Here is a 10,924-nt window from a genome sequence, read left to right as displayed (position 1 = left end):
TGAGTCCAGAGAATAGATCAGAGTATTCATGAGTCCAAAGTGTAGATCGGGGTATCCGTGAGTCCAGAGCATAGATCTGAGTATTCGTAAGTCCAAACACAGATCAGAGTATTCATGAGTACAAAATGTAGATCAGACTATTCGTGAGATGAGTATGCGTGAGTCCAAAGCGTAGATAGGAGTATTCATGAGTACAAAACATAGATCGGACTATTCGTGAGTCCAGAAAATAGATCGGACTATTCGTGAGTCCAGAAAATAGATCAGAGTATTCGTGAGTCCAGTGCATAGATTGGACTATACCGGAAACCAGAACAAAGATCAAACTATAAAAGAGTCCAGGTCATAGATCAAACTATATGGGAGACCAGAGCATTGATCAGACTCCTCTTCAGTTGAGAGTGTGGATCTGACTCCTTGTGAATCCATAGAGTGGATCAGACTCCTCATAAATGGAGAACGAGTCCAAAGCATGGATCAGACTCCTCATATTCCAGTTGTTTGGTAAAGTATTTCTCATCTCCAGCAGGGAGTTTTGTGAGTGTGTCAGGAATACACACAGGCCACACAAGCATCAACTAAATTAGTTTTAGCTGGGCCTCACATTTACCTTGTTGATGCTGTTATGTATCTTCCGTGCACAATAGAGTTCATTCTGCAGAATAATGAGATTTGATGAAAGCCCTGGCCTTTGCCTTTTATAACACACTGTGATTATGTCGAACCAGAGTAACATTATTACTGCGTTTCCTTTGCCCCATTTTTAATTGTAATGTAGGACAAAAAAATGGAAAAGTGCTTTTTGCTGAGCAATAATTTTGTGGGGTAGAGGGCTGTACATTGCAGCAGAACATTTTAATGGATTGATAAGCTCATGAAGAAACACTGTCAGAAGTAAATTAGGCTTTTTTGTTTCCAGACTGTAAGCTACCCAGGTTCTTTAGACGCTTGTATAATTGGCCAGTGTTCTTGTTGCATAAGGAGGCGGGGGTGCATGCCGGGTTTAATTATAAAGAAAAGAACAAAAGAAACATTGAGGTGTTATTGTCGAGTCTCAGAGCAAGTTAATTCCTAGAATGAATTTTTCCCCTCCATATGCCGAACCGACCCTGGCAAAGCTAAACACACATGCATTTTCAATTTTATGACTATTTGTGCAAAAAAGTCCTGCAAAAGCAAAAGTGAAAGTAATGTTATGCATGAGGGAATGTAATGATTTAGCTCTGAAAGCATATGAAACGGATACATCAACAAAAAAACAATGATTATAGATCAATGCAGATATACAAATTATACAGCAGACAGTATGCTCCACACAGAGATCTGATATCTTTAGATGTATACAGCTGTTGTCTTTGGTACACATGCACACAGTTTCCGTGGGAGCTTTGCAGCGATGTTGCCAACGTTCTTATAGATTTATGTTATGTCTGTTATATGCATCAACAGGCCAAAAGAGAAAGTCATACAAACTTTAGAAAAACATGCATGTTTTAAAGACAAGTAATATATTTAAAAACGTAATGCAAAGTGAATGTCATTTTTGGTTGCATATTGAAGTGGCATGACTGTTTCTGAAGAGTGCTCACAATTAAATTAAATCTACTTTTACAAACCGTTATTAATGCTGGATGTGGACAAAAGATGACACAAACACTAATGAAGTACCTCAAAACTTCAAGTTGCGTTACCTGCAGCTGCCGCTAGATGACGCCATTAATCAGCAGATGAGCAAACTCCAAATAAAGTTACTATAGATTAAATATTGCACATATAGGCCTACTACATGCATTATTTTACTTAAGTGATACTGCTACTTCCCTTTGTTTATTTTCATATGGCAAAGTTAATAGGACTTTTAAATACAAGGACAACAAAAATGACTCTGTGAATTAAAATTAACTATAAATATAAATTATATGGCCGATTAGCCAACCACCATTTAAGTCTAAAACTGCCTTATTTTACCTGAATTTGTCCTAAAATCATTAGTCTGAATTAAATTTTATATATATATATATAAAATTTATTATTTTACTATTTATTAAAGTGTTTTACAGTTCACCTAAGTCTACTGTATACCAGTGGTCTCCAACATAGTGCCCGTTGGCACCGGGTTGCCCGCACGGAGTTTGTGAGGTGCCCGCCAAAGCACATTCAATAGCCCCAATTTTAATATTTATTTATTACATTTTTTTATATCTGTTTGGCTTCTTTTATGTATGCTAACATTTTAAAGAATGATAAACCATATCAACAATTAAAAACAAAAACGTTTTAAGTAGACTATATATAAAAAATGAAGACCACCAGATTCAGGGTTCCCACACCTTAGTTAACTTCAAATCCACGGACGTTTCAAGGACTTTCCAGGTCCAATATCCTCAAATTCAAGGACTAAATGTGGGGACACATTTCAAGTAAGAGCAAGGTTACATTGTGTTACCTTTTAAGATACATTGTTTCAATTTCCTTTTGAGGGAACTCCCGCTGCGTCACTGCGGTGACAGTTTGGGGACGCCTCCAGGGGTAAGTGCATCTGAATGTGTATATCAAATTCAACCAATGGTAAGGCTTAACTACAAAGACAGGGTGACACGGGATTAAGGAAGTATGTCACTATCTGAAATATTGCTAAAGACGGCGTTACAGGGACGCAGGAAGTATGGCAAGAGAGACGCAGCGTCTCGTTCCCTTCTCAGGGAACAAGAGTTACATACGTAACCCGAGACGTTTTCATGTGTCAAACACAACTATGCAAAAAAGCCTTTTGGTATGAATCAACATTCACATACAGAAGATATAAACATTTAAAGTGAATAGTTTAGCACGTGTGCTTAAAAAGTCTAGAATTTTTATGATATTATTCTACACTACACAGGGAATAATATGGATTTTTTTCCCAGAAAACTTCTTGCATAAAATAGATTCAAGCACTTTCAATGACCTGTATCTATGTATGTATATTTTCAAAAACTTCCCAGGGCCTTGAATTTTTTCCTCCAGATTCACAAACTATCAAGGATTTCAAGGACCCGTGGGAACCCTGCAGATTGTTTTAGCCCTCGCTCACAAAAAGGTTGGAGACTCCTGCTGTAAATGCTGTGTACAATAACTGAGTACTCACCTTTATTTTAAGTAAAATTCAATATAATTTACAATGGCTTTTGTATGATGTTGGCATGAATTGTCCCCCGAATGAGATCTTTATAAATAGATACAATAAAATACCATAATAAATCCCATCAAATACATTTATGACATCTGTCATGAGAGCGTCCCGACAGGCGCTGACCTCAGAATCCCAACTGTGACCTCATACACGGCAAAAACCACCATGTTCACGGGAAACGCTCGCAAGCAGTTTATCCCGAGACTTTTGAAGAAGATTGTCGGCCCTTCGGTACGTACAGTCTCAGTAACACAGTGAACGAATCCTCTGTATCTTTTCTGCTCACGGACTCCATCCATCTGCAAACGGGCTTTGATCACATCCATAGGCGTCCCGACAGACCAGCCGGCCATTCCCGCAACACCGCCAGCAAACAACACCGCGCTCCAATCTGTCAATATGACCACACAAATAATGGGTCAGGTCAGTATGTCACGGTAAAATCATCACATATGACATTTCATTATACCTTTAATTAAAAAAGATTGATCACACTGGAGTTTACTGACTAAAGTCTGTCATCACAACACAAGATTGTGCACTTTATTAGTAAGTCATATGAGTCATGTGACTTTAAAAGCTTCAAAACATAATGCAGAAGTCACATTTTTCATCCGAATTTTATTCTGCGGTTGGTTTGACTCACCCGGCTGCTTCTGTCCTGGTTTGGTAAGTTTTGAACATAATGTGTCGTATGTCAGGAAGTATGTGGCGTAGGACGGTCCGTCCCTGCAGGCCAGAGGAAGTGCCCCTTTGTAAAGTCCTAAAATTCCCTCCTCTCTAACAACAGTCAGCAGACAGTGGATCGGTCCACGATATTTGGGTTTCGGACAGTTAAATCCACATCCCTGGCCCTCGGTTTGACACTGAAGTCGAACTTTTACGATGTCACCGGGTGACATCACAGAAATCTGTGTATGAACATCGATACATGACACTGACTGATCATAATGTCATTCTCCACCTGAATGCTACATTGTTTCTATCATGCTAAACAAGTTACTGTTAAGCCATAACATCATCAATCTTAAATGTGACCCTGTCTGTGAAAAAACTTTTTTTGTGATTTACTAAGATCATCCTAAAAACATTGTGTGAAAATATAACCTTGATATCCTTAATATAAATTTAGTGGATCTCAACAGTCCACAGTTTCAATGCAGCCCCAAAAGGCTCTAAACGATCCCAACTGAGGCACAAGAGTCTTAACTAGTAAAACGATTATCATTTTCACCAAAAGCTTTAGATTAAGAACTTTAATGCTGCGTTTATGCTGCGTTCACACCAACCGCTGTAGAGGCGTCAAGCGCGAGTGATTTAAATGTTAATTTAATGTAAAGACGCGTTGATGCGCGTCTGGAGGTCTCGCGGCGTGAATGAGGCATTTAGCACTTCACGGTATACATGATTCTGCCTCATTCGCTCGTCTAGTTCGCGTGAATTGAGAGTTGCCACGGCAAACGCGCGAGTTGAACATTTTTAACTTTGCCAGAAAAACGTGCCGCGTTATCCAATCAGGAGCTTGCTCTAGTTGTGACGTGATTACAGGAAGCGAGCAGATCGCAGAAGCCTCTTCCATGACACGAATTTCCGCGTGAATGTCTCTGACTAGAATTTCACACGCAGCTTTCAGCCAAACTGTTCAAGCGGCAAACTAGGCGCGGTTGACGCGATTTTGACCCTCATACGCGACTGGTGTGAACCCACGTTCACACCAGCCACGTTAGAGGCGTCAAGCGTGAGTGATTTCAATGTTAAGTTAATGGGAAGATGCGTTGACGTGCGTCTGGAGGTCTTGCGGCGCGAATCGAGCATCTGGTGCGGACCACGTGAATGGTGCTTTTTGTGCATTTTGACGCGAATTTGTGGCTGACGCCCGAGTTGAAAAATTTGAACTTTGGCAGATTTTCACGCCGCGTTAACCAATCAGAAGCCTGCTTGCTGCTGTGCCGGCAGCGCCACCTGGAGTCACTCATTCAACATGGAGGAACACTTGATATTGTCAGTGAGCAGTCACCCGGCCGGAGCTATATGACACAAGTTCTTATTTCTATAGAGACAGGAATAAAAAGGACCTCGCTTGGAAGAGTGTCAGTGAGGACATTGGGCAACCTGGTAAGTTGTAATACACATTTCACTTTTGAGTCACGTGATGTTCGACCCACGGCATTCCCACCGTTTTTAAACTATTTTCCCTCAATAGTAAGGTTACCAAATACAAACCGGTAACTCTCTCAATTAATGCACGATCAACATCAGCCATCTTGCAAACAGACAACCGCATAGAGACAGAGCGCAGTTATGCAAATTTGAAAACCACGCCCACCGGGGGGGAAAGCGATCCAACCGTCTCCATTGACTTTGTCTTGCGAGAAGCCGCCTCCTTGTCATTTCTGGCTTATAACAAAAAACTGAATAATGCCTAAAAGCTGCTGTGTGACAACATGCACAGCCAACAAGCCAAAGAACCCAGAAATAAGTCTCTACAGGCCGTCGAGCCGTAAAACCCAGTCTTCAAGGAGAACAAAGTGGATCGCCGACCACGCCTCCCCACAGTGGACGCAGTTCTATTAATAGAAGTACTATGAAAAGTTGCCTGTATCCATTTCTGTGTCTTTAAACGCTCGTCTCTTGGGGTCGACAGCTTATAAAAACTTATTTACAGATTAAACTTAAAAACAGAATAATACCTAAAAGCTGCTGTGTGACAAGGTGTACATCTAACAACCCAAAAAAAACCAAATACGTTTTTATAAGCTTTCAACTTCAAAAAAACGAGCGTTTAAAGACACAGAAATGGAAACAGGCAACTTTTCATAGTACTCCTATTAGTAAAACTGCGTCCAATAGGGGGAAACGTAGTCGGCGATCCACTTTATTCTCCTTAAAGACTGGGTTTTACGGCTCGACAGCTTATAAAAACTTATTTCTGTGTTCTTTGGCTTGTTAGCTGTACATATTGTCACACAGCAGCTTTTAGGCATTATTCAGTTTTTTGTTATAAGCCAGAAATGACAAGGAGGCGGCTTCTCGCAATACAAAGTCAATGGAGACTGTTGGATTGCTTTCCCACCCGGTGGGCGTGGTTTTCAGGTTATGACGCGCTGCGCTCTGTCTCTATAGCACTTGCCCCTCCCACAAGAAGCGGATTTTGCCTCTGACGCGCATCAAATGCTTGCTTTTTCCGCGCGTCTACTTCTTTCTAGACACGCGAATGCATTCAAAATGTTCAAGCAGCAAACTAGCTGTGGTAGACGCAATTTTGACGCCTTAAATGCGGCTGGTGTGAACCCACGGTTAAACCACAACTTCTCATATTGAACTAGCCGTTTGCTGCCCCAGCACGACCCCACATACTACACAATCACGTGGAAAGGGCGTTACATATGTGAATCGCACACTTGTGGATTAATTAGACATTAACTAGTATCACACATACAACAACGTCAGAACGGTCCTCTTTTGCACACTTGTAAACACTGGAGCGGTAGTTTCACATACGTCATGCGTGACCTTTCGACGGGATTACGTAATATGCAAGGTCGCGCTGGCGCATCACACGGCCAGTGCAAGACAAGAACTTGTGGTTTAAAAGTTTTTTGTTTTTGGCAAAAACTATGATTGTTTTGCTAGTTAAGACTGGGATCGGCCTTTGAAGCTGCATTGAAACTGCAAACTGCCGAGGTTCACCAAAGTCCACTATATGGAGAAAAATCCTGGAATGTTTTACTCAAAAAAAAAAAAAACTACAATTTTTCTCGACTGAACAAAAAAAGACATATACATCTTGGATGACATGGGGGTGAGTAAATTATAATTTTTTTATTAAAGTGAAATATATTCCTTTAAGTGTGTCAGTAAGTGTGTCAAAAAATCCTCTGACCTGCGTCACACCACCTGCCAAACCTGCCAGGAAAATATCCAACTTGGTGTTGGGAGCACCAGGCCCATGGATCTGACTGAAACACTGCAGGCAGTTTCGATAGGTGCCGAACACCAGAGACGAGGTCATGGATATAGTGGTGACAGGCAAAACCATTCCTTTAAAAAACCCATGAAGCTGGAGAATGGCAACAGAGGAAGAGAAATGAATGAAACGGGTGTGCCAAAACTACATGTTTACATTTGATAAAGAACTGAACTTTAAAGTGGGGGTCTAAAGCTGTGTCATGCATTCTGACTTATTAACTCATTCTTATTTTTTAAAATTGGCCGCCAGCATTTTTGTGATTTTCACAAAATGCCTTCCAGGAAAATGTTCTTCTATAAATATATAAACATACAATATAATTAAAATAAAAGAACAGATCCTTTTCTTTAAACAAATGGGAAAAAAGTTTCATCCTATCTTCATTTGTTCTATTTTTATCACCTCTTAAATTATTTTTTTCGAGGGTTTCTTCGAAAATACCAAATTCTAAGCAAAATACTAAAATAATTGTATTTTTGTAAAGGACTTTTGTTAAAGATCAGTTTTTAGAAGGATGATCAAAACATACATGGAGTTTAAAATGTAGAATTAGTTGTTGCTTCAGTTTTTTATAAATTGGGTAAGAGCCCCATCTAGTGGATACTATCAGAATTATAGATTACCAAAGGCAAAGTGTCAAAAAAGCAGTTGGATGTGTGATGGAGTATTTCTGTGCCGAATGCACGTCACCAGGGTTTGTAGAGGTTTCTAAAAGTTTTTTCGAACATGCAAGATTCATACGTAACAATCTTGCTTTATTTCTTTTATCTGCAATTTCAGTGCAGGAAGTACAGTGAAAGTCCTTATATGGGCATTTCACCCGGAATAGCGCAAGCACGCACCAACCCAGAGCTGGCACGAAACAATGGATATAGTTTGTTTATCGAGGGTAGAAGTGCATATAATGTAAACAACACAAACATGTCGTAAATCATGAGTTATCCAGAGATAGTGGAATAATGTTTTGCGTGTGTTGCTTGCTCATGACTCACTCCACCCACGGTACACACGGTACTAGTAGTAGTACTATTTAAATAAAAGTCTTATAAATCTGATAAAACTAAAGACTCTTCGCAGATATAAAGGATGTTATACTACACTATAGGTACTCTGCATATCTATATATAGAAAAAAATACCTGCAATACGCAAATTCGCCTGAAAAAGAAGTGCTTATACGCTGTATACCTGCGTATACCCTAGACTACAGCACTGGGTACTCAAGTTTATTATTAGATGTGCAGAAATGCTGTGTGTTATTTGACATTCAATACTAAAGGTTTGGTTTGTTCAAATTACTAACCATATGAATGAACAAAAGTAATAATGACACAACTAACATAGCATTTAAACAAATGTAAAGTTCTTACCCCTTCATTTCTTATCGTTGTTTTGATACACTGCCAGATTCCAGTGAACTGTTTTTGAGTTTGGATTCGGACCTGAACAGGTGTCACATAACCACACACATTATATTATCTTTTATATTTAGCTTCAATAATGACACTTTCAAATGAAGATATTTAATGCAATATAAGTATTAAAGAGATGAGAGTATACTGTATAAACAGTGTTCAAATTATGTCAAAGATTATGAGGGGTCCCCTAGCTAAGCCCCACCCCCCGACCAAGCCCCTCGTGTCATTATAGGGTTGCCATGATTTCACAAAGACGTGATCTTGGATTAACGTTTTAATTAAAAAAACTCAAATTACCCCTAACTTAAACTAAGCATTTTACCCCTCAAATAGTATGAAATAATAGTTTGATACGATTTTTTTAAAGCCCCTAACTCAATCCTAGATCTAACAAACTGTCAATTCCTCCAGAAAACCGCGTGAGGCGCACTTGAGAGTTTACATTTATACAGAAAACGTTTGGATTAGTTTATTGCAAAATTGGGACAAATAATGGACAGTATCGCTTTGCGGCATCAAAGCACAAGAATTTTAAATTCATGTAGTATTTTAATTGTAATCAGGGGACCCCCCCAATTTATATTTTTGTGCTTTATTCCTCAATGCTTTTACGGGGTCTGGGACCCACCAGCCCCCCCTCATTTCGAACACTGCATATATTTAATATAGTATGTAAGTGTTGCGATAGATTACTTTTACAGTATCCAGTGGATAGCCAACAGCCACTCCGCAAGCACCTGTAAGACAATAACAGTAAATTAGTCTCCTGCTCATGTATGATACATGGATTAAACACAATAAACTGAATAAGTGTACAAATGCTGTCACTGGGACATTACCCCTTAAAAATGTCCTATTATGTAGCATTTACGTACCAATACGTACCTCTGAGGTACCAATAGGTGTACTTTTTATTTCTGACAGTGCAGCAGAATAACATTGCAGTAAGTCTCAGTCATAGCTCAATTCATTGTATTGCTTAATAATAAAAATTAATTGATATTTTTACTTTGCTGCTATCTCTGCTTTTGACATAATAATAATAATGTAAACAAACAACAAAAAATATATTTTATTACTATTTTCATTGTGATAAATTATTACTTTTATTAAACAATTATTATTACTATTAAATAAATAGTTATATTATTACTAATAAATTATCTAATGCATCATAACAGATTATATAAGGTATTAAAATGTCATTATTTTGAGCTAACACGAGGTCATGTAGTTCAGTGCTTACGTCATACTTTACCTTGACTTTGAATAAACACTGTATTCTGCCAAATGCATACATGTAAAATTAGCTTTTTAAAATATTGTATAAACTATACGTATTGTGCCTACATACAGACTGTACTTTACACAAATACTTTTTTTCTGTCAAATAAACGGACCCCAATGAATGTAGCAAAAGCTATAGCATATCATATCATTACCATACAAGAATATATAACTACCTCCAACTGATCCAGCAAGAAAGTCGGCCAAATGCATTCTCGTTCCTGTTAGTTAATGTCATTGTTGTTCTTGTTATGTATAACTAGAGTTGCAGTACATAGCTGAAACATTACTTGCTGAAGGTTCAACGCAGACTGGCACGTGTTTGTTGTTTTGTAACTCGTCCCTCAGCCTCACGTGGTTCCGTTGAGAGCTGCTGTAGTTTGATCATACATAAGCTATTCATATTTAAAGTAACAACAAACGAAAGTGTACAGTAGGACACAATGTGCATCTTGTCAACCAAATGCAAGCTCTTTATCACTTCTTTTCTGTGAGCTCATTTTAATATTTAGCTGTACGTAACATTTTACTTTAGGTACTTAATTTGAAAAGATGACAAATGCATTACAGAGTGAATACTTAAAAATGATGATGCAATACTGCAGAGAAATTACGGCTTCGGTGCGCACTTTTGATTCGTCAACGAAGCATTCATTTGAGCCGATTCTCATGTGCAATGATTCAGTTGAACTCATTCAAAAAGCGTTGACTATGGTGTACTTTCGAGATCTAAACTGTAAATTATTTGGAAAAAAAACGACAACATTTTTGGTAGGAATAGCAATACAAACTAACTAACTAACTAACTAACTAACTAACACAAATCCAACCAATATGATTAAATACTAGCAGTTCATAACTATCTAAATAAAAATCGTATCTAAATCGTCTTAAATTACTATATTGAGGAATCTTTTAATTTTTTGCCTTACTCTTGAAAACTGTTTTTTAAACGAATCGGTTAGTTCGGACGGTTAGTTTGGATAAAATGACTCTCCTGAACACCAGTCCTACTACGGCAAAGGCGTGTCTCATGAATATTAATCATTCAGTTTGCCGCTTTCCCGTGACGTACAAT

At 38.5% G+C, this 10,924-nt stretch overlaps 1 protein-coding gene across 1 annotated transcript; it reads right to left on the bottom strand.

Moving 5' to 3' along the window:
* Positions 1–2,850: 2,850 nt before the first annotated feature.
* Positions 2,851–10,479, bottom strand: slc25a47a (solute carrier family 25 member 47a). The gene is made up of 6 exons (XM_055185290.2): positions 10,023–10,479; positions 9,253–9,296; positions 8,512–8,583; positions 7,056–7,232; positions 3,819–4,083; positions 2,851–3,563 (listed from the first exon to the last, which is right to left on the bottom strand). Exons 1-6 carry the CDS (start codon positions 10,057–10,059, stop codon positions 3,268–3,270), a joined length of 891 nt encoding a protein of 296 aa, XP_055041265.2. The 5' UTR covers positions 10,060–10,479; the 3' UTR covers positions 2,851–3,267.
* Positions 10,480–10,924: the final 445 nt, after the last annotated feature.

The sequence above is a fragment of the Misgurnus anguillicaudatus genome, chromosome 18 (assembly GCF_027580225.2).
Source record: "Misgurnus anguillicaudatus chromosome 18, ASM2758022v2, whole genome shotgun sequence".
NCBI classification, from domain to species: Eukaryota; Metazoa; Chordata; class Actinopteri; order Cypriniformes; family Cobitidae; genus Misgurnus; species Misgurnus anguillicaudatus.
This window is presented reverse-complemented; position numbering and strand designations above follow the sequence as displayed.

Excerpts from the sequence above, each read along its gene's own strand:
- slc25a47a (XM_055185290.2), bottom strand. The coding sequence starts at position 10,059 with ATGCATTTGGCCGACTTTCTTGCTGGATCAGTTGGAG. Across the intron at positions 8,584-9,252 it reads ATCCACTGGATACTGTAAAA|GTCCGAATCCAAACTCAAAA; the intron begins GTAATCTATCGC and ends ACACCTGTTCAG. Across the intron at positions 4,084-7,055 it reads TGGCAGGTGGTGTGACGCAG|ATTTCTGTGATGTCACCCGG; the intron begins GTCAGAGGATTT and ends GTTCATACACAG.